The 23,610-nt window shown below is 47.3% G+C and overlaps 1 protein-coding gene across 2 annotated transcripts in view; it reads right to left on the reverse strand.

Moving 5' to 3' along the window:
• Positions 1-18,103, reverse strand: part of TAF5 (TATA-box binding protein associated factor 5) — a 33,108-nt gene extending 15,005 nt beyond the window's left edge. The window contains exons 1-6 of one of the 2 annotated variants that reach the window (XM_085896557.1): positions 17,801-18,103; positions 5,730-6,134; positions 3,776-3,956; positions 3,509-3,671; positions 3,135-3,239; positions 1,861-2,090 (exon numbers count right to left, since the gene is read on the reverse strand). In XM_085896557.1, the coding sequence (XP_085752683.1) occupies positions 1,861-2,090; positions 3,135-3,239; positions 3,509-3,671; positions 3,776-3,956; positions 5,730-6,096 (1,046 nt within the window). In that variant the 5' untranslated portion in view covers positions 6,097-6,134; positions 17,801-18,103. The remainder of the gene's footprint in view (positions 1-1,860; positions 2,091-3,134; positions 3,240-3,508; positions 3,672-3,775; positions 3,957-5,729; positions 6,135-17,800) is intronic. The other variant, XM_085896556.1, reaches the window with a different exon arrangement.
• Between the last annotated feature and the right edge of the window lie 5,507 nt (positions 18,104-23,610).

Below are 23,610 nucleotides of genomic sequence, written 5' to 3' on the forward strand. Positions count from 1 at the left end.
AATTTTTGTACAACCGTTTAGGAGGAGATAGCGTGAGAGACAGACACAGACGGAGCAGATTACAATGTCACTCAGTTTTTTTTTTCCCAAAAAGTGTGTGGATAACAAATATGTCCAACAGATTTTCCATGGTGTTGCGAACCACCTGGCAGACAAACTAACTCTGCCACCGGAGGTGGGTGGAGGTTATGTTTTCACCCGTCTGTGAACAGGATATCTGAAAAAGTTGTGGACGGATTCGGACGAAATTAGGTGGTGAGGGGGGTGTGTGACAAGGAAGAACCGATTCAATTTTGATGAAAATCTGAATCCGGATCGGATGATTTTTAAAAAGTGATTCTTCACCATTGAGTGACAGGGTCAAAAACTATATATAGCATGATATTCCAAAAAAGGTTGTGGGAAGATTCGGATGAAACTTGGTGGACATGTTGGGGAGGTGACAAGAACAAGAAGATTCGATTTTGGTTGAGGTCCTGATCCAGCGTATCGGTTGGATACAAAACGTAACCTGTTCAGCCTGGCGCAGGTATTCGCTCGACTGAGTGCCGTTGTAGTTTCAGCTGTTTTGAAGAATGTACGTTTGATCTTTGCATTTCATGAAGACAAAGTAAAGCTGAATGCATCCAGAATAATTTCAAGGTGTTTCATCAAAGTGAAGCGACGTTGACATTTGGATTGGAGAAAAAAAGAAGCATGATTAAAAACTTCTTGATCCACCAGTGAGATTCTCAATACCAAGAAATAATTAAAGTTAAAACTCAGGTGTCAGGACTTATTGTGTGACCGATCCAGTTACAGATAACATCTCAGGGAATGAAAAAAAAATTCCTTCATTAGTAAACCTACTGCTGTGAAGAAGTCATTCATCCCATGCCATTTTGGATGTTGATAATTATAATTCTCTTTGCAATATATTTCGACATCTTTCAGTCATTTCCAACTCTGTTACACATCAAATGATTTACAAGTCTAACATCTTCAGCATCAACTTATGACATGATGTTAAACTTTCTTTGCCAACTACCTTCTTCCTTGTGAATCTCAATATCGTTGGCATTCCTGCAACTTAAATCGGTAAAGATTCCTACAAGAGAAATAAATTTTTAAAAAACAACAAGGAGCTGATACTCCAGGTCCCCAGCCTTTTTGGTGGTATGAGGAAGATATATGCAACGTCAAAGCGACATGTTCAACGGTTTTTGAAATATCGTATACACAAAAGTATATGGACAAATGATCGGTCAGTTGGACAGAGCTCATTTTAATGTCCCCCAACTCTGACTTTGTCAGAGGGGCAGGGGACAAGCAGAATAAATAAATAAACAAACAAACCATATCATTGTTGAGAAATCTGCCTCACCTGGTGCCCAATAGCATGAAATGACAAGTGACCAAGTTAAGATTACGATTCTTGATCTATAATGCACTTTGCAGTGTGGCACCTCGCCACTCTCTCCAAGCGGAACAACTAGGTTTTATACTGCTTCATCCTATTACCCCCAATATCTCAATCACCCTATCCTCTCACAGTGTCTCAGGATTATGTGATGAAATTCCATTACATACGATATGGGACATTAAATCCTAAAAGATTGTGGTGATTCTGGACAAGGACGACTGGATTATGGAAGAGTCAAAGTCTAAGTCAACACATTACATGAAAAACAATGACATTGAGGAGAAAGATTCAAATAAATAAAGACATCACAGGGGACAACAAATAAGTCATCACAATGTATATGGGATTTAAGCTTGGGAACACCATCACGAAACAAGCATTCAAATAGGAAGGTATACGAGACAGCCATATGGGAGTATCCCTTGAATGCATCTCGTAAATAGGTAAGCACCGTTCACCTATTAGGAAGTGGTGCATTTGGATCCTGCTTCTTCCCTTTCCCTCCAACAACCTCCTTTTTGGGTTTCTTTTTCTTCGCCTTACTGTCATCCGTGCCACCACCATCCGCACCCGCCATCCCACCAGCAGCAGCGCTTCCCCCAGCCGTAGCACTACCACCACCCGCATCTTCATCATCTTCGTCTGGTGGTACTTCCAAGTCAGGTTCCCGGAGCAAGCCAAGGAACACCTACAAAGAAGATCAGGGAATATCTATCTATAATTCCAGCAGTGTGTGTGTGTGTGTGTGTGTGTGTGTGTGTGTGTGTGTGTGTGTGTGTGTGTGTGTGTGTGTGTGTGTGTGTGTGTGTGTGTGTGTGTGTGTGTGTGTGTGTGTGTGTGTGTGTGTGTGTGTGTCGGTGACCGCAGTTTCTCGACAACCGCTGGTCCGATCCCATTGAAACTTGCCAGGTATATTGCTGGGGACCCGAGGATGTGCCTTTTCAAGGTTTGATATTAATCGGACAAGTGCTTCCCAAGTTATGGCCATTTATTTACCAAACCAATGAGACACGTTGTTGCGTGGGCGTGGCCGATGGGAAAGGGAAGCTCAGCCGCGTTCGTCATTACGGGTTACAACGTACGGACTTCCGGATCCATTACGGGTTACAATGTACGGACTTCCAGATAATGATGACTTTGCGTATTCTAATAATTTCTTGATTTCTTATGCGCATTTATAGATAAACACAATGCCCCAAGTTATGATCGTTTTCATATTAGCCGGTGTATAAATTTCGGTAACATCAGAGTGCTGGTATGCTCCGAACCAGGAAGTAAATTTTTTTTCTCTCTCTTCTCTTTTTGTTTTTCCTTGCTACGACATTGCGAAAAGGTAAAATACGTTGGCGCTAATTGAATAATTGGGTATTAAAACTAAATTGTGAATAATATTCGAACTTCCGGGCCACGCACGTTCGGGCACTCGAGAGCGAAGAAACGGCCTGCGTGGTTGTTTGTTGCTCGCGGTTTGAATATTTATTTTTAATTTTTTTTTTTTACGGGCACGTACTGGTATTATATACACTGTGGATATATATATATATATATATATATATATATATATATATATATATATATATATATATATATACACATACATACATACATATATATATATATATATATATATATTATTTGTACAGTCCTTGAATAATTCGATGTAATACATCCTTTTTCTCCTCACAAGGAGGATAAAAACTTGAAGGTATAAATGAAGTAAAGGTGAGAGTGCCTTAGCTCTGTTGGCCTCTCTGCGCGACTCTCCCGTGAGGCCTCCGGCAGTGGCATGAGGCCGGGCACGTGGTAGGCCTTCATACACATCCAGGTAAAGGTGCTCCTGCATGAACAATACAAAGTCAGAAATTCTCCATTGCTGACATGCTGCATTTCCTTGTTTCATTAAAAAAGCTATGCAAGGGGAAAAGTTTGAATCATCAAATAATCCCCAACAACAGGTGGTTACCGTTAAAGGTTTTATTTATTTATTTATTTTGACAACATCTGCCCCCATCATGAGACATTTATTTTCCCCCTGCAAAAAAAAAATCTCCAATTTTACCATGAGATCTCATAAAGTCTCAGAAATCAGCTTATAACTGGCCATACTTGGAGGATAACGAGCAGATGAGTACTGTGCGTCTCCGTCAAGTGCCGCCGTAAAGAGACATATGCCTCGCGTGAAAGGCGGATTACAAACTTGCTCGCTCTAAAGCTCTGCAGCACTTCATTCTGTTCCAGCTGGTCTCGACGAGTCAACGACCCCAGGAGCCTAAAATTAATGCAATGGTCAGACAGAGAAGCCCCATGGTACCAACTGGGATTCTGATGTTGTCACTTTGGAATAAATAAGCAAATGTGTTGTAAGCACCTTACCGCAAGTCATCAGCATAGTAGCTCTCCTGGTAGCCATGGAAGCGATCAAAGAATGGACGTGTGGCCTGTGTGTTCTCGTTGTATACCAGCTCCAAGTACATGTGGCAGAACACGGGGAAAAGAAGCAACTGCAGTTCGGCCTTGTGAGAATCCAGTGCACTCTCTACAAAACTCTGCAACCCTGGGCATGGGAGTAGGCAAGGAAGACATTATTACCCCGCACAGGTGAGGTGAAAAGCAGGCTGAAGCAATTGGTTCACTTTGTCTACAAACACCAATTTACCATCAAGGAACAAGTTCATTCCAATTGAATGTTGTATTTTGAACATGAATCGGAAAACAAACCTGTAGTTTAGCAGTACTTTGCCTCTGAATTTGGTGAATTGAACAGAATACCGATTGCACATGCGCAGCGAGGAGCAAGATAATTTTTTCACTCTGTCTACCTGCCTGGCAGTTGAACAGAATTGAAAAACATTCCAAACCGGAAACTTAGTTTTAAAGGCCACAAACAACAGGCACGAAGAACGAATGTGATGTGTTAGATAGGGTGGTGTAAAAAATAAAAATAAAAATAAAAATAAAAAAAAACACGCTGCATCATTGGCGGTAAACCTCCAAAAAATTTTTTTTTACTACATCCTTTAAAATCTTTACGTTATTTCAATTGATTTATACACTTAAACACTGTAGAACACAAATCTCGTTTTGAACTTTCAAACCCTTCTGTTTAGCAGTACCTGGACAAAATATTATGGCACATTTTACATAATCTCGACGAATTAAATTTTCCGCTCACAGACCCCGCCCATGTCCTTGATTCTCAAGACAACACGAGGTAAGGTGTTCCATGAACTCTCTAGTTTATTCCATAAACAGACACAATGATCAAAGGTAGATACAGTAGATGAGTATTTGATGAATGATGAATATTTATCATGGAAACAAAGTGAGAATTTTTTTTTAGGACCATTGGACCTGTAGCTTATCTGAGCCCTGGCCTAATGCTGTGACCCAAATTTGTAGAATTCTGATTGGTGGGTCTGTTGAGCAATTATCCAAATATTTTACCGTCTGCCATTTTGACACATTTCTGGTCAAGTGATCGGCATGACCACTGCAATTTAACATCACAACCCTGTCCTAATTTGAAACCCAAATTTGGTTCTGACTGGTGGGTCTAGAGAAGATGATTTTTGAAGGAATTTACTAAGTCGGCCATTTTAACATATTTAAAATCATGTGACCGGAACGAGCTTTGTTGAACTAGGAGACGAACGTTGCTGCAAAATTTCAGCCGGATCAGTATAAAAAGGAGACGGACGGATGGACAGATGGACGGACAAAGGGACATCTGGAATGTAAATTCCAGATAAGCTAAAAAAGTAAAGATGGCAGAGTGACACAGAATAGTGCAACTGAGCAAGCAAAGGAAAGCCCAAAATACAAGTTGCATTCTTTAGATAAGGACTATTATCGACAGTAAAATGATTAAAAAAAAATTGCTTATCATATCAGCCTTGCAGTGACCCACGGCTCTGGTTCATACATCACAAAGGTCAAGTAATGCTCGGAGACATCAGTGTTCTCAAGCATCAATTACTTACAAGAACATAATTGGTACACACAAAAAACAACATCCAATTGAAACATGAAGCAACATACAATTTCAATCTTCGATGTACGCATCATAAACCAAAGATTACAATTGTATTTAAACAGGCCAAGTCAAATCATTAACCCAAGATACAGCTGATTAAACAGGTAAAGATTTTTATTTTCATTAAGAGCCAAGTATACATACAATGCTTTTAATACACTTTCAATTGCAGGAACTTTCAGCCTTACAAATCAGCCAGGTGAAGCAAATAGGTTTCAAAAAAACTCAAACTATGCAACCCATCTACTCCTCCCAACACACCTTGTGTGGATGGTATCAAAGTTGAACACACACCTGCATAGTACGTCTCATACTGGGTGGAATCACCCCCACCACGGTATGCTGACAGCACAGAACTAACGTCGGGTGGAGGTTCCGAAGATCCACCAGTTGTCCCGCTTCCACTGGTCACCGCAGCAGCTGCAAGACCAGCCTCACGCCTCAGTGCCTCTTCAGCACTCTTCAAGCCTTGACGTTGTAGGAAATTCAGTACAGCCAACAGGGTGCGGCGATCGGCTTCACCTCCTGTGGTTGCCCCACTGCTTACTGTACTGGGTGTTGGTGGGACATTGCATCCAGGTACTATAGCTGGCGCACCGGAAGCTCCAGATTCTGTTTTAACCGCTTCACCTTCCTGAACAGCAGCCATATTGCTGTCCATTGGATGCTGGCTTATGCCTTTACAGTGTTGGTCATCTCCTAAGAAAGAAAAAGAGCAATCAGAGATTGCAGACCCTCACCAGGACTTGTTTTGTATGGTCTTTGTGTAGTTTTGTGTGGTGTTTGTGTACTGGAGTGTTACATTATTAAAAAGAGACATAATGAGAAGTGCCACTTTATAACTGCTGGCAGTGATGACCGGGTACCAAGACGTGCCACTTTGATCGGACACCTGACCCTGACCCATGATGTTTATTATTATTTAATTGAATTTAGAATGGGATGAAAATAAATTCAATTCAAATCAAATGGAAGACCAAATAGGTACAAGTCCTGCATTGGTCATGAGAAGGAACCCAAACAAGCAAAATGCAAACATGAAGTCATCAGGAGGAATCTGGATATGATTCACATTTCAGCTGCTACTCCTCAACTCTCAAACTTACCCAGGCACAGCCAAGTGAGCTTTATTACAAAAAAAACCCAGATTCAAAATAAATTAATAATTCTGGCTGCCAGACCATACATCCGATCAGGTTGAACTTCAAAACAAATATTCACCATCACTACTCGATCATAATTGTGACGTTTCACGTCGATTGATGAAGCAATTCAAGAGAAATTTTTTGAAAAAAAGATTTTCACTCAATCCAATATGGCTGCCAGACCATGTGACTCATCAATTATTCATGAATACCCTGGTATACCCAAGGCTTGGGGAACACTTGTGTGAAGTTTCCCCTCGATCTGTCCAGCTGTTCTGGAGGGAAGATTTTTTTTTAAATAGGTTTCAGGGTAAATCCAATATGACTGCCAAACCGTGCGACCTATGACATCATATGTGTGAACCTTTTGTTCCTCATGGATAGGTGATCATACGTGTAAAGTTTCACTTTGATCTGTTCAGCCATTTCAGAAATTTTTGAAGTTTAGAATATATATATATATATATATATATATATATATATATATATATATATATATATATATATATATATATATATATATGTGGCTGCCGAATCATGTGACCGATTATGTAATTTTTTTTTTTTCTGGGGCCCAATTTATCCCGAGATAGCCCTCAAAAATTTTAATACTGATCGCATATCATGTTCTACACATGTAATTATGACATCATAATGAAGGCACCTATGATGTCATAAAAAATAAAGAATCACACTTATTCTCCATGAGTAGTATTTGCCATGGGCCTAGTTTCAATTTTTACCTTGATGCGGTTTCAGATACAGAGGTACAAAGGTTTTCCAACATGGTTGCCACACCACATGACCGATGACCTAATAATTATAATTAAAACATTCTACATGAGTAGCCGCTCCTTTAATGGAAATTTTGTCTCAATCCGACAAGCGGTTGCGGAGAAAAACACAAGTTCTGTGCGGACAAATAAACAAATGGAAAAAAAATCACTCATTGAGTGACAACTTGGCAAAACAGCACAAAGGAGAATGGCACTCAGTAAAGCACATCCCTGTGCCAGGTGAAACATTTCAAGTTTTGTATCCCACTGATGAGCTGGATCTGAATCAAAATCCAATCGGCTTGTTCTTGTCATCGATTCAACTCATCCACCTTGTTTTGGCATGACTCGTCCATAACTTTTTGAGATATCGTGATATATTTAGTTTTTGGCCCCATCTATCAACTTTAGAAATTAGGCCTGTGTTGACGTTTTGACCTTAAAATTAATTGGTAGTTGAAATGAGTGGCCTGACATGAAGATGCTGTTCAAATTTCAAATCAATCGGATGTAAATTGAAGATTTTATAAAATTTTGTCCAAATTGACCTTTTGGCCTATGTTTACCTCAACATTAGAAGGTGGTTGAATTCAGTGACCTGATATGCAAATGCTCTTCAAATTTCAAGTGAATTGGATTTAAAATGGGGATTTTAGAAATTTGGCCTATGTTTACCTCAAAATTAATAGGTGGTTGAGTTTGGTCACCTAATGTGCAAATGATTTTCAAATTTAAAGTCAATCGGATGAAAATTGAGGATTTTAGAAATATGGCCTATGTTGACCTTTTGGTCTCGGTTGACCTCAAAATGAATAGACTGTTGAGTTCAGCGAACGGATATGCAAATGGTCTTCAAATTTGAAGTGAATTGGAAGAAAATTGTCAATTTTAGAAACAATTAAAAAATTTGGCCTATTTTGGGTTGACCTAATGGCCAATGTTGACCTTTTGATCAAAGATAACTTGAAAAGTTATAGGTGGTTGAATTCACCGAATCTATGTGCAAATCCTTTTCAAATTTCAAGTCAATCGGATGAAATTTGAGGATTTTAGAAAATTTTGCTGAAATTGGCCTCTTGGCCAATGTAGACATTTTGGGTCGACCGAATTTTACAAAACTTCAATGCGAGACCGTCGCAGGGTGGGTGTCATTAATCTCTAAAAAATTCAGAACGATCGGTTGAGTGGTTTGGGCTGAAGGTGAGTGGACAGACAAACAAAAATTGCGAAGTAACAAACAAACAAACAAAAAACACAATACGGACCCAAATCACCGGAGGAGAGGGTAATAAATAAATTGCACGTACTTGAATACATTACTTTATCCTTCGCCATTTTATTTGGCTAACTCCTCAACCACACCACCCCCCCCCCCCCGCCAACCAAATGATTTGCAGTTCTCACGAGTTTTTTGGGTTTTCTATACAAAGGCTCGTGGAAGAGCTGGAACATCGAACAAATCAGGAAGCACCACAACAAAAGTAACAGTAGAGAGAAAGGGGGCACCAACAGCAGGGCTGAAGGATAAAATAGAGGGAGACAGACAAACTACGAAAGAGGAGAAGGGGGAGTGCATGGGGTGGACAAGAAGGATATAGAAGGAAACACTCAGGAAGAAAAAACCTGAAACTTGGAAAAGAGGTAAGCTTGAGTAGGGGGAGGGGGGGTTAATGGCGGTAGAAGAGGATATGGTTTTGAATTGGGGACAATCTAAAATAGTGTGGTGAAAAGCTGTCTTGAAGACCTGGAGGGAATGAGATTCAAGAGGTTGTGGAATTTGATTCCACAGGTGTGGAAAAAAGAAAAGAAGAAAAGAGGAACAAATGAGTGAAGGTGAACAGTGATCCTGGATTTGGGCAGTTTCACAAGAAGGGGGTTGATGGTGGACCGCAGGGTGACCTGCAGAAAACTGGGGGAAAGTGGGGGGGGGGCAGAGCATGGAAAGATGGAAAGAGCAGAGGGTGCAAGAAAGACCAAGTGTATTTGAAGAGTATGAAGAAAACAAAAATATACATACAAATGCACAGGAGGGTATGAGCTATGGAGCCACAGCACAAGTGCACGTCTGAGCACAAGAAAATATAAAATGTCATCCCAAAGATTGAACAAAATCCTGTTATTTATTCCCAAGGTGTTTTCTTTCCTCTTCCTCCAGTGACCTTTCAGTTCCATTGCCGTTTCATCTCCAACTTTCCCTTCCTGTTCTTTCAGCCCCCTCCTTACTGTTTGAGCTTATCGTCTGCTGGTTTAGCAGCTGCCCACTCACTAGACCACCCTCCCACACCCTCATTCCGTGCTCTCCCTCCCCCAATCATTGTCCTCCCCCACACCCCCTCCCATAATTGCCCTCCCCACCCCTCCCCCATCATTGCCCTCCCCACCCCCACCCCCATCAGTGCCCAACACCCCATCATTGCCCTCCCCCAATTATTGCCCTCAGCATCCCCCCAATCATTGCCCTCCCCATACCCCCCCCATCATTGCCCTCCCCACACCCCCACATCCAATCACTGCCCTCCCTCACTGCCCTATTCCTACCCTCTCCCATTCTTCCCCCAGTTGTTGTGTCCCTCCCTCTCCCCTGTTGCCCTGTTTCCCCCAGTTATGTCCCTCTCCCCTGTTTCCCCCAGTTGTTGTGTCCCTCTCCCCTGTTTCCCCCAGTTGTTGTGTCCCTCTCCCCTGTTTCCCCCAGTTGTTGTGTTCCTCTCCCCTGTTTCCCCCAGTTGTTGTGTTCCTCTCCCCTGTTTCCCCAGTTGTTGTGTTCCTCTCCCCTGTTTCCCCAGTTGTTGTGTTCTTCTCCCCTGTTTCCCCCAGTTGTTGTGTTCCTCTCCCCTGTTTCCCCCAGTTGTTGTGTTCCTCTCCCCTGTTTCCCCCAGTTGTTGTGTTCCTCTCCCCTGTTTCCCCCAGTTGTTGTGTTCCTCTCCCCTGTTTCCCCCAGTTGTTGTGTTCCTCTCCCCTGTTTCCCCCAGTTGTTGTGTTCCTCTCCCCTGTTTCCCCCAGTTGTTGTGTTCCTCCCCTGTTTCCCCCAGTTGTTGTCTTCCTCTCCCCTGTTTCCCCCAGTTGTTGTGTTCCTCTCCCCTGTTTCCCCCAGTTGTTGTGTCCCTCCCTCTCCCCTGTTTCCCCCAGTTGTTGTGTCCCTCCCTCTCCCCTGTTTCCCCCAGTTGTTGTGTTCCTCTCCCCTGTTTCCCCCAGTTGTTGTGTTCCTCTCCCCTGTTTCCCCCAGTTGTTGTGTTCCTCTCCCCTGTTTCCCCCAGTTGTTGTGTTCCTCTCCCCTGTTTCCCCCAGTTGTTGTGTCCCTCTCCCCTGTTTCCCCCAGTTGTTGTGTCCCTCTCCCCTGTTTCCCCCAGTTGTTGTGTCCCTCTCCCCTGTTTCCCCCAGTTGTTGTGTCCCTCTCCCCTGTTTCCCCCAGTTGTTGTGTCCCTCTCCCCTGTTTCCCCAGTTGTTGTGTCCCTCTCCCCTGTTTCCCCCAGTTGTTGTGTCCCTCTCCCCTGTTTCCCCCAGTTGTTGTGTCCCTCTCCCCTGTTTCCCCCAGTTGTTGTGTCCCTCTCCCCTGTTTCCCCCAGTTGTTGTGTCCCTCTCCCCTGTTTCCCCCAGTTGTTGTGTCCCTCTCCCCTGTTTCCCCCAGTTGTTGTGTCCCTCTCCCCTGTTCCCCCAGTTGTTGTGTCCCTCTCCCCTGTTTCCCCCAGTTGTTGTGTCCCTCTCCCCTGTTTCCCCCAGTTGTTGTGTCCCTCTCCCCTGTTTCCCCCAGTTGTTGTGTCCCTATCCCCTGTTTCCCCCAGTTGTTGTGTCCCTCTCCCCTGTTTCCCCCAGTTGTTGTGTTCCTCTCCCCTGTTTCCCCCAGTTGTTGTGTTCCTCTCCCCTGTTTCCCCCAGTTGTTGTGTCCCTCTCCCCTGTTTCCCCCAGTTGTTGTGTCCCTCTCCCCTGTTTCCCCCAGTTGTTGTGTCCCTCTCCGCTGTTTCCCCCAGTTGTTGTGTCCCGCTCCCCTGTTTCCCCCAGTTGTTGTGTCCCGCTCCCCTGTTTCCCCCAGTTGTTGTGTTCCTCTCCCCTGTTTCCCCCAGTTGTTGTGTCCCTCCCTCTCCCCTGTTTCCCCCAGTTGTTGTGTCCCTCCCTCTCCCCTGTTTCCCCCAGTTGTTGTGTCCCTCCCTCTCCCCTGTTTCCCCCAGTTGTTGTGTCCCTCCCTCTCCCCTGTTTCCCCCAGTTGTTGTGTTCCTCTCCCCTGTTTCCCCCAGTTGTTGTGTCCCTCCCTCTCCCCTGTTTCCCCCAGTTGTTGTGTTCCTCTCCCCTGTTTCCCCCAGTTGTTGTGTTCCTCTCCCCTGTTTCCCCCAGTTGTTGTGTTCCTCTCCCCTGTTTCCCCAAGTTGTTGTGTTCCTCTCCCCTGTTTCCCCCAGTTGTTGTGTCCCTCCCTCTCCCCTGTTTCCCCCAGTTGTTGTGTCCCTCCCTCTCCCCTGTTTCCCCCAGTTGTTGTGTTCCTCTCCCCTGTTTCCCCCAGTTGTTGTGTTCCTCTCCCCTGTTTCCCCCAGTCGTTGTGTTCCTCTCCCCTGTTTCCCCCAGTCGTTGTGTTCCTCTCCCCTGTTTCCCCAAGTCGTTGTGTTCCTCTCCCCTGTTTCCCCCAGTCGTTGTGTCCCTCCCTCTCCCCTGTTTCCCCCAGTCGTTGTGTCCCTCCCTCTCCCCTGTTTCCCCCAGTCGTTGTGTCCCTCCCTCTCCCCTGTTTCCCCAGTCGTTGTGTCCCTCCCTCTCCCCTGTTTCCCCCAGTCGTTGTGTTCCTCTCCCCTGTTTCCCCAGTCGTTGTGTCCCTCCCTCTCCCCTGTTTCCCCAGTCGTTGTGTCCCTCCCTCTCCCCTGTTTCCCCCAGTCGTTGTGTCCCTCCCTCTCCCCTGTTTCCCCCAGTCGTTGTGTCCCTCCCTCTCCCCTGTTTCCCCCAGTCGTTGTGTCCCTCCCTCTCCCCTGTTTCCCCCAGTCGTTGTGTCCCTCCCTCTCCCCTGTTTCCCCCAGTCGTTGTGTTCCTCTCCCCTGTTTCCCCCAGTCGTTGTGTTCCTCTCCCCTGTTTCCCCCAGTCGTTGTGTTCCTCTCCCCTGTTTCCCCCAGTCGTTGTGTTCCTCTCCCCTGTTTCCCCCAGTCGTTGTGTTCCTCTCCCCTGTTTCCCCCAGTCGTTGTGTTCCTCTCCCCTGTTTCCCCCAGTCGTTGTGTTCCTCTCCCTGTTTCCCCCAGTCGTTGTGTTCCTCTCCCCTGTTTCCCCCAGTCGTTGTGTTCCTCTCCCCTGTTTCCCCCAGTCGTTGTGTTCCTCTCCCCTGTTTCCCCCAGTCGGTGGGTTCCTCTCCCTGTTTCCCCCAGTCGTTGTGTTCCTCTCCCCTGTTTCCCCCAGTCGTTGTGTTCCTCTCCCCTGTTTCCCCCAGTCGTTGTGTTCCTCTCCCCTGTTTCCCCCAGTCGTTGTGTTCCTCTCCCCTGTTTCCCCCAGTCGTTGTGTTCCTCTCCCCTGTTTCCCCAGTCGTTGTGTTCCTCTCCCCTGTTTCCCCCAGTCGTTGTGTTCCTCTCCCCTGTTTCCCCCAGTCGTTGTGTTCCTCTCCCCTGTTTCCCCCAGTCGTTGTGTTCCTCTCCCCTGTTTCCCCCAGTCGTTGTGTTCCTCTCCCCTGTTTCCCCCAGTCGTTGTGTTCCTCTCCCCTGTTTCCCCCAGTCGTTGTGTTCCTCTCCCCTGTTTCCCCCAGTCGTTGTGTTCCTCTCCCCTGTTTCCCCCAGTCGTTGTGTTCCTCTCCCCTGTTTCCCCCAGTCGTTGTGTTCCTCTCCCCTGTTTCCCCCAGTCGTTGTGTTCCTCTCCCCTGTTTCCCCCAGTCGTTGTGTTCCTCTCCCCTGTTTCCCCCAGTCGTTGTGTTCCTCTCCCCTGTTTCCCCCAGTCGTTGTGTTCCTCTCCCCTGTTTCCCCCAGTCGTTGTGTTCCTCTCCCCTGTTTCCCCCAGTCGTTGTGTTCCTCTCCCCTGTTTCCCCCAGTCGTTGTGTTCCTCTCCCCTGTTTCCCCCAGTCGTTGTGTTCCTCTCCCCTGTTTCCCCCAGTCGTTGTGTTCCTCTCCCCTGTTTCCCCCAGTCGTTGTGTTCCTCTCCCCTGTTTCCCCCAGTCGTTGTGTTCCTCTCCCTGTTTCCCCCAGTCGTTGTGTTCCTCTCCCCTGTTTCCCCCAGTCGTTGTGTTCCTCTCCCTGTTTCCCCCAGTCGTTGTGTTCCTCTCCCCTGTTTCCCCCAGTCGTTGTGTTCCTCTCCCCTGTTTCCCCCCGTCGTTGTGTTCCTCTCCCCTGTTTCCCCCAGTCGTTGTGTTCCTCTCCCTGTTTCCCCAGTCGTTGTGTTCCTCTCCCCTGTTTCCCCCAGTCGTTGTGTTCCTCTCCCCTGTTTCCCCCAGTCGTTGTGTTCCTCTCCCCTGTTTCCCCCAGTCGTTGTGTTCCTCTCCCCTGTTTCCCCCAGTCGTTGTGTTCCTCTCCCCTGTTTCCCCCAGTCGTTGTGTTCCTCTCCCCTGTTTCCCCCAGTCGTTGTGTTCCTCTCCCCTGTTTCCCCCAGTCGTTGTGTTCCTCTCCCCTGTTTCCCCCAGTCGTTGTGTTCCTCTCCCCTGTTTCCCCAGTCGTTGTGTTCCTCTCCCCTGTTTCCCCCAGTCGTTGTGTTCCTCTCCCCTGTTTCCCCAGTCGTTGTGTTCCTCTCCCCTGTTTCCCCCAGTCGTTGTGTTCCTCTCCCCTGTTTCCCCCAGTCGTTGTGTTCCTCTCCCCTGTTTCCCCCAGTCGTTGTGTTCCTCTCCCCTGTTTCCCCCAGTCGTTGTGTTCCTCTCCCCTGTTTCCCCCAGTCGTTGTGTTCCTCTCCCCTGTTTCCCCCAGTCGTTGTGTTCCTCTCCCCTGTTTCCCCCAGTCGTTGTGTTCCTCTCCCCTGTTTCCCCCAGTCGTTGTGTTCCTCTCCCTGTTTCCCCCGGTCGTTGTGTTCCTCTCCCCTGTTTCCCCCAGTCGTTGTGTTCCTCTCCCCTGTTTCCCCCAGTCGTTGTGTTCCTCTCCCCTGTTTCCCCCAGTCGTTGTGTTCCTCTCCCCTGTTTCCCCCAGTCGTTGTGTTCCTCTCCCCTGTTTCCCCCAGTCGTTGTGTCCCTCTCCCCTGTTTCCCCCAGTCGTTGTGTCCCTCTCCCCTGTTTCCCCCAGTCGTTGTGTCCCTCTCCCCTGTTTCCCCCAGTCGTTGTGTCCCTCGCCCCTGTTTCCCCCGGTCGTTGTGTCCCTCTCCCCTGTTTCCCCCAGTCGTTGTGTCCCTCTCCCCTGTTTGCCCCAGTCGTTGTGTCCCGCTCCCCTGTTTCCCCCAGTTGTTGTGTTCCTCTCCCCTGTTTCCCCAGTTGTTGTGTCCCTCCCTCTCCCTATTTCCCCCAGTTGTTGTGTCCCTCTCCCCTATTTCCCCCAGTTGTTGTGTTCCTCTCCCCTGTTTCCCCCAGTTGTTGTGTTCCTCTCCCCTGTTTCCCCCAGTTGTTGTGTTCCTCTCCCCTGTTTCCCCCAGTTGTTGTGTTCCTCTCCCTGTTTCCCCAGTTGTTGTGTTCCTCTCCCCTGTTTCCCCCAGTTGTTGTGTTCCTCTCCCTGTTTCCCCCAGTTGTTGTGTTCCTCTCCCCTGTTTCCCCCAGTTGTTGTGTCCCTCTCCCCTGTTTCCCCCAGTTGTTGTGTCCCTCTCCCTGTTTCCCCCAGTTGTTGTGTCCCTCTCCCCTGTTTCCCCCAGTTGTTGTGTCCCTCCCTCTCCCCTGTTTCCCCCAGTTGTTGTGTCCCTCCCTCTCCCCTGTTTCCCCCAGTTGTTGTGTCCCTCCCTCTCCCCTGTTTCCCCCAGTTGTTGTGTTCCTCTCCCCTGTTTCCCCCAGTTGTTGTGTTCCTCTCCCCTGTTTCCCCCAGTTGTTGTGTTCCTCTCCCCTGTTTCCCCCAGTTGTTGTGTTCCTCTCCCCTGTTTCCCCCAGTTGTTGTGTTCCTCTCCCCTGTTTCCCCCAGTTGTTGTGTTCCTCTCCCCTGTTTCCCCCAGTTGTTGTGTTCCTCTCCCCTGTTTCCCCCAGTTGTTGTGTCCCTCTCCCCTGTTTCCCCCAGTTGTTGTGTCCCTCTCCCCTGTTTCCCCCAGTTGTTGTGTCCCTCTCCCCTGTTTCCCCCAGTTGTTGTGTCCCTCTCCCCTGTTTCCCCCAGTTGTTGTGTCCCGCTCCCCTGTTTCCCCCAGTTGTTGTGTCCCGCTCCCCTGTTTCCCCCAGTTGTTGTGTCCCGCTCCCCTGTTTCCCCCAGTTGTTGTGTCCCGCTCCCCTGTTTCCCCCAGTTGTTGTGTTCCTCTCCCCTGTTTCCCCCAGTTGTTGTGTTCCTCTCCCCTGTTTCCCCCAGTTGTTGTGTTCCTCTCCCCTGTTTCCCCCAGTTGTTGTGTTCCTCTCCCCTGTTTCCCCCAGTTGTTGTGTTCCTCTCCCCTGTTTCCCCCAGTTGTTGTGTCCCTCTCCCCTGTTTCCCCCAGTTGTTATGTCCCTCTCCCCTGTTTCCCCCAGTTGTTGTGTCCCTCCCTCTCCCCTGTTTCCCCCAGTTGTTGTGTCCCTCCCTCTCCCCTGTTTCCCCCAGTTGTTGTGTCCCTCCCTCTCCCCTGTTTCCCCCAGTTGTTGTGTTCCTCTCCCCTGTTTCCCCCAGTTGTTGTGTTCCTCTCCCCTGTTTCCCCCAGTTGTTGTGTTCCTCTCCCTTGTTTCCCCCAGTTGTTGTGTTCCTCTCCCCTGTTTCCCCCAGTTGTTGTGTTCCTCTCCCCTGTTTCCCCCAGTTGTTGTGTTCCTCTCCCCTGTTTCCCCCAGTTGTTGTGTCCCTCTCCCCTGTTTCCCCCAGTTGTTGTGTCCCTCTCCCCTGTTTCCCCCAGTTGTTGTGTTCCTCTCCCCTGTTTCCCCCAGTTGTTGTGTTCCTCTCCCCTGTTTCCCCCAGTTGTTGTGTTCCTCTCCCCTGTTTCCCCCAGTTGTTGTGTTCCTCTCCCCTGTTTCCCCCAGTTGTTGTGTTCCTCTCCCCTGTTTCCCCCAGTTGTTGTGTTCCTCTCCCCTGTTTCCCCCAGTTGTTGTGTTCCTCTCCCCTGTTTCCCCCAGTTGTTGTGTCCCTCTCCCCTGTTTCCCCCAGTTGTTGTGTCCCGCTCCCCTGTTTCCCCCAGTTGTTGTGTCCCGCTCCCCTGTTTCCCCCAGTTGTTGTGTCCCGCTCCCCTGTTTCCCCCAGTTGTTGTGTCCCGCTCCCCTGTTTCCCCCAGTTGTTGTGTCCCGCTCCCCTGTTTCCCCCAGTTGTTGTGTCCCGCTCCCCTGTTTCCCCCAGTTGTTGTGTTCCTCTCCCCTGTTTCCCCCAGTTGTTGTGTCCCTCCCTCTCCCCTATTTCCCCCAGTTGTTGTGTTCCTCTCCCCTGTTTCCCCCAGTTGTTGTGTTCCTCTCCCCTGTTTCCCCCAGTTGTTGTGTTCCTCTCCCCTGTTTCCCCCAGTTGTTGTGTTCCTCTCCCCTGTTTCCCCCAGTTGTTGTGTTCCTCTCCCCTGTTTCCCCCAGTTGTTGTGTTCCTCTCCCCTGTTTCCCCCAGTTGTTGTGTTCCTCTCCCCTGTTTCCCCCAGTTGTTGTGTTCCTCTCCCCTGTTTCCCCCAGTTGTTGTGTCCCTCCCTCTCCCCTGTTTCCCCCAGTTGTTGTGTCCCTCCCTCTCCCCCGTTTTCCCCCAGTTGTTGTGTCCCTCCCTCTCCCCCGTTTTCCCCCAGTTGTTGTGTCCCTCCCTCTCCCCTATTTCTCCCAGCTGTTGTGTCCCTCCCTCCCCCCCGTTCCCCCCAGTTGTTGTGTCCCTCCCTCTCCCCTATTTCCCCCAGTTGTGTCCCTCCCTCTCCCCCATTTCCCCCAGTTGTTGTGTCCCTCCCTCTCCCCTATTTCCCCCAGTTGTTGTGTCCCTCCCTCTCCCCTATTTCTCCCAGTTGTTGTGTCCCTCCCTCTCCCCCGTTTCCCCCAGTTGTTGTGTCCCTCCCTCTCCCCTATTTCCCCCAGTTGTTGTGTCCCTCCCTCTCCCCTATTTCCCCCAGTTGTTGTGTCCCTCCCTCTCCCCTATTTCCCCCTTGCCAGTGTTCCTTCAGTTCTGTTTTGTTCCATATTACAATTCGTCCACGAGACTCGACTTTGTAATGATAATAAATACATTATATATTATAATTATATCGTGTCCATATTATATTTACAATATATAAATATCTGTACAAACTCCTGACGCACACAGAACCTCATCCCACAGCTTGGTTCCACTCCGACCTGAAGGTTTAACTTTACCTCAGAAACAAGGCGATCGTGATGGTGGTGGTGGTGGTGATGATGTGGCGTCGGCACCACCAACACGCTAATATAACCACAACAATCCATACAAAACGACCGAGCTGTCAAGTGAAATATTAATTTCATAGTTAACAGCTAACTAGCTGGTGTTTGTTTAAAAACAGAGGAAACTTAGTTACACATCACCTCAGAGAAGGAACAATTCGATGTTAACCTGAATATGGAACCCGAATCAATGACAACGACCACGACCTGGAGTGATAGTTCGGGAACCATTGACATACTGGACCCGTACTTTACCTCAGGAATCACATCGGGGATCGTGGACAAGGCTGTTGAAGGCGGCTCGGAAGGCGCGTTCACAAACCAAGGGACATTCGGACTCGACATTTAATATCGCTTTCAACGTCGTATTAGTTTATTAATCGCTTCGACATAAAATGTCTCCTTCATACTCTCCTTACTTTACACCATTTTTACCTGACTTTACGTTCGTGAAAAAAAAAAAGAATTCAAATGAAAAGGTGAGGGGGAGAAATTATATATACACCTTTCTTATATAACCACAGAGCAACACCACATAAATATACAGCAGTAGAAATAAAATTATTATTCCCTTTAAAGCGATAAATACACAGCAAAACACATTAAAACAGAAAATAAAAATATAATGATATAAACTAGAAAGGAAGAGAAAAACAAGATTGCTTTAACAATCCGCCCTGCATGTGCCCGCAGGCTACACCACACTTGCGTCTGTAAACTTGGTTGCCGGGTTGCCATCATTTTGTTGGGGCACGACCATGCCGCTGATGCTGTGCCCCTCCACCAGTACACTGGGAATTAAATGTTCCCATAAATAAATAATATGGCCGCAGAAAGCTTCCGGACGTTTTGGGTTGCAGGATTAAACAGCTGAGCACGAGTTTTAACCTCCTGTGTTATAAAACCAAATACCGTATGCAAATTAAAACGCTGTTCATGTGAAAGTGTCCATTTGACGCTAGCCAATGACAAAGTCTCATGTCGTTTCAAATTTTCATCGCAATCAATGATTAGACGGAGATTGTATCGTCATTATGGGGCGTGGCTACGCTTCCCGCATCGTCATTATGGGGCGTGGCTTCGTTTATCGCATCGTCATTATGGGGCGTAGCTACGCTTCCCGCATCGTCATTATGGGGCGTGGCTTCGTTTATCGCATCGTCATTATGGGGCGTGGCTACGTTTATCGCATCGTCATTATGGGGCGTGGCTCCGTTTATCGCATCGTCATTATGGGGCGTGGCTACGTTTATCGCATCGTCATTATGGGGCGTGGCTACGTTTATCGCATCGTCATTATGGGGCGTGGCTACGTTTATCGCATCGTCATTATGGGGCGTGGCTACGTTTACCATATTGTTGGTTGCGATATGTTCGCGCGTCGCCGGTTTCCCATAGCCGAACCAGAGGCGACGCGCGGTTGCAATAACATTATTAAAACCATTTGCGAACTACGAATTACTTGCTCCTCATCACTGTTGACGAGCAACTACCTTTCGTTAATCAGTTTCACTCCACAAATCATTGTAATCCATCATCGCTTCAGATATTAAATCCTGTCGTCGTCGTCGTCGTCGTCGTCGTCGGTAATAAAACAGTGCGGAACAGACATGAGGAGATCTGTTGAAGGGAAAGGGATGAGGTGGGGAACCTGAGGTAAACAAGATGGACAATACAGGGACTTTCAGGAAGGAAAGCAGGGAATTTGAAAGAGGTGTGTTTGGGGTGGATTAACGGGGGTAGAAAAGATTATGGTTTTGGATGGGGGATGACAAGAGGTGGTGGTGAACAGCTGTTTTGAAGACCTGGATGGAGGAATAGGAATGAAGAGTGTGGGAGTTTGTTCCAAAGGTGAGAAAAAAGAGGAATGAAAGAGTGAAGGTGAGCAGTGATTTTTTATTTTGATAGTTTTAGCAGAAGGGGGTTGCCAGTGGATCTTGAGCACCCTGCAGAAATATGGGGGGGGGGGACATATCTCAGACAGAGCAGTGGGGGGGGGAAGGAGATGGTAGAAGACACAAAGACCATTGACGTGCCTGTGGTGAGAGAGAGCGAGACCCAAAGACTCAGCCTTATCGCAGGAGATACCAATGATACTAAATGCCTTGGTTTCCACAGTGTGAAGCCAAGAAAGATGGGAGGTGGGAGAACCAGCCCAGAAGGGACAGCAGTACTCCATCAGGCTGTGGACAAAAACATTGTATGTACAGAAAGACCACCGACCTGCCTCCTGTGAGACAGTGAGAGACTCAAAGATCATGGCAGATAGTGAGACCCAAAAGCTTCAATGAAAGGTCTTATTAAAGAGCATTGTTAAGAAAGTGATGAGGGGGTTTCCAGCTGGTCCTTTCGGAGAGACATAGTGAGAGTGTGAGATTTGTCCGGATCGAAAGACATGTTCCACGTATTGGACCAGCTTGTGATTTTATCCAGATCTGCAGAGAGTGAAGAAGCTGCTGCTTGCCGATCTGAGGGATGACAGATGGTAAGGCAGAGGGTGAAGTCATCAGCAAAGAGATAAAGAGGATATTCCAGAGTCAGAGCTGATTTTCCAGAGTAAGAGTAAGAGCTGATTCAAACTGGCCAGCACAATTCGTAGTAGTGGTTGATGGAACACCAAAACCTGTGATCCAGGTGTGGAAAAAAGCCCTGACGATGGTGGGGGCGGGGGGTGATGTCAGCTATTGCCTGTTGGCTTCCTCCACTCACAAGGCTCCCTGGCTGAGAGAATCTTTTAGGAAGGATCAACGTCAGGAAAACAAGCCATGTTTCCATACAGTCGCAGCTGATGCTTATGGACTATAGAGGTAACAAATCTTATCTGAATCTCAGCAACCGCTCGTTGGACATGAAGTCTAATCAGTGAGAGCCAAGGATTCTCCGAAGGGACCTGGTACCGAAGTAGTTGTCTCCGTCAGATCCCTGGTTAGAGTCCAAGTCTTGCATCCATAGAGCAGGACTGGAAGCACCAATGACCCGAATACTCAGACTTTCGTCCTCCTGCCTTGGTACCGACTGCGCCCCACCCCATAGTCCAGTGAATCCATGACTCCACAGGCCTGACCCATATGACAATTGACCTCTGGCCCACAGCCAGTGGGGACAAGAATATCACTGCCAAGGTAAGTGAATCTCTCCATGACCTCCACATCCTCACCACAACCAGGTACAGAAAAGATAGCAGCATGCAAGATGTCAATGAAGGTCTGGATATTAGTTTTGACCCAGGAAACCCGTAATCCCAGCGGCTCCAACTCCTCATTCAGCACCACGAGGTCCCCCAAAAGGATATCCAGAGTATCCACAAAGATGACTGCATCATCTACGAAATCAAGGTCAGAGATCATGACATTCCCAAATGATGCACCGCAGCTTGATCTCTCCGACATCCTCCCCAGAATCCAGTCCTACAAGTGCTGAAAAGTGTGGGGGCCAGTGCACACCCCTGACGAACTCCAGTAACAATTGGAAATAAGTCAGAGATGGTACCACCACATTGCACAACACTCTCAGTACCAGAGTATAGTTCAGACATCAGATTGATGGCACCCCATGAAGACCAAGAATTCTCCAGAGGGCGTCCCGATTCACTGAATCAAATGCTTTGCAAAGATCAAAATCGGCTGCAAGCAGTCCACTGCCGAAACTCTCCTCTGCGTTTGGTGAGAACTCCAGGTGCAAGGATACGGACAATCTTTGACCTCATTAGTGCAAAACCTGACTGCTCCTGGCGCTGATTCTCAAGCAGATGGTGGCGAACCATATCAATAATTATCTGAGTAAAGATCTTGCACGGCACTGAGAGCAGCGTCACCCCTCAGTACTTGTTGCAGTCTTGGCGATCACCCTTCCCTTTCCAGAGAGGGACAACAAGGTCCCTCTTCCAGTCAGTTGGGATGATGCCTGTGTTCCAGGCAGAGCAAAGAACTGCATGCAATGACACGAGTGCAGCATTTCCACCAGCTTTGAGAAGTTCAGCATGGATGCCTCAGATCCCAGGAGCTTTACCCCATTTTAACTGGTTCACCACAGGCTGTGTTTCCACAAACAAAGGTGGTTCACAGTTGATTGGAGGGAGGGTCAGCAATTTCAATACCACTCCTGACATTCAACTAAACAGCTGGTGGATCAGCCTGGTACAGCCGTTTAAAGTAACCGGCCCAGCGACCCTTCACTTTGGACTGCTCTGTGAAGAGCCTGCCACCCTCCGCTCTAACTGCAGCACACCGAGGGACGAGCTTGGATGAACGCAATGCACAAATTCCTGTGTAAGCAGGACGAGAATCACGTGACTGCAGATGATGTTCTACCCCCTCACAGATTCCTCGCACATAGGCCTCCTTGTCGTCTCAGCTCCCTGGACAGCTCAGCTCTGCCATTCAGCCTGGCCCTGCAACTCTGGTCAATGGTATCCAGTGTCCCTTGGGAGACAAAGTTCTTCTTTGCCTGATGGTGAGTTCTAAGACATCCACTGGCAACATCAAGGATGGTAATCTTGAAAGCACTCCACAACTCTTCAGAATTCCACACAACACCCGGACCCCCCTCATCCCCAGTCAGATTGTTCGCAAACTCCTCAGCTACCCTCTCATCCTAGAGCATTGGCTCTTCACCTGGGGGTGGAGGGGGGGTAGGGGGCATGAGTAATTTACAGAGGGGGCACAAGCCTGGAGAAAAAAAGTAGGAATTTCTCCAATTATTTTTGGAATGCTCTTAACAAATGTTTGTATAATATCGTGATGAACATATAAAAAACAAAAGTATCACCTTTAATAATTTTCGTTTTCTATTCGCTACTAAGCCAACAATTTTCTGAACTAAAATTGATTTTAAAATTTAACATTTATTTAAATTTAATATTAAAATTTATATTTTATTTTAATTTTAATATTAAAATTTATTTTTTGCCACAGATTTGCAGTAACCATTTCAAACTAAATCATTCGCAATGAGTGCAAAAAAGCGCAAATATCTTGAGGAATATATTCGATTTGGATTTGTGTCCCTCCAAAAGAATGACACACAGGTACCCCAGTGCGTACTATGCTACAAGATTCTGAGCAATGATGGCATGCGGCCCACACACTTGGAACGCCACTTGAAGACAATGCATCCTGCTCTAGCTGCCAAACCCAAGGCATTTTTTGAACCAAAAAGGCAGTCCTTGAAGCAAGCTGAGATGGACAGCAGTGGAGCATTTCGGCAACAGACTTCAAAGGTTGTTGAGGCTCTTTATGAGACCGCCATGTTGATTGCAAAGATCAAAAAGAGCCATAACATCGGAGAGACTCTCATAAAACCAAGTGTACTGCGTGCAGCAGAGCTCGTTCTGGGGAAGGATAGTGCAAACAAGCTTTCCCAAATGTCTCTATCAAACGATACCATCAAGGGAAGGATCGATGAAATGTCTCAAGACATCAAAGATCATGTTCTCGAACAAGTAAGAGCTTCTCCTGTATTTGCCATCCAGTTGGACAAAACGACTGATGTTGCTCAGTGTTCTCAGCTGCTGATGTATGCTCGTTTCGTGTCAGGCAATATAATGTAGTAGATAGTAGAAAAATCGTGCAAATGATTATACAAGCATCAAATTTGGCATTTCTATTCTGCAGGGCTTTCTGATCAAATCTGTCCGATTGGCCATTTGAAAATCCTAATTTTTTAAAATTTGAAAAAAAAAAAAAACTTCAAAACAATTTGAAGTCACAGCTGGCTGAAATTCTTGAAGCGCAAGTAAACATCCCAGACAGACAACCAAGGGGAGATGCAGTCATCATTGATGGCTCAGCACTTATCAATGCCCTACCTCCATGCACTTCAAAGATATTTGATGACTATGCTAAAGAAGACATCATCCCAAAGGTGGAATCCTATGGTGTCAGGTACGAGAGGGTGGACATAGTGTTTGATGTGTACAATAAGTCAAGTCTGAAGTCCGAGGCAAGGTCGAA

This window comes from Eptatretus burgeri, chromosome 9 (assembly GCF_056783735.1).
Source record: "Eptatretus burgeri isolate ZD-2024b chromosome 9, Ebu_testis_v1, whole genome shotgun sequence".
Classification (NCBI taxonomy): Eukaryota; Metazoa; Chordata; class Myxini; order Myxiniformes; family Myxinidae; genus Eptatretus; species Eptatretus burgeri.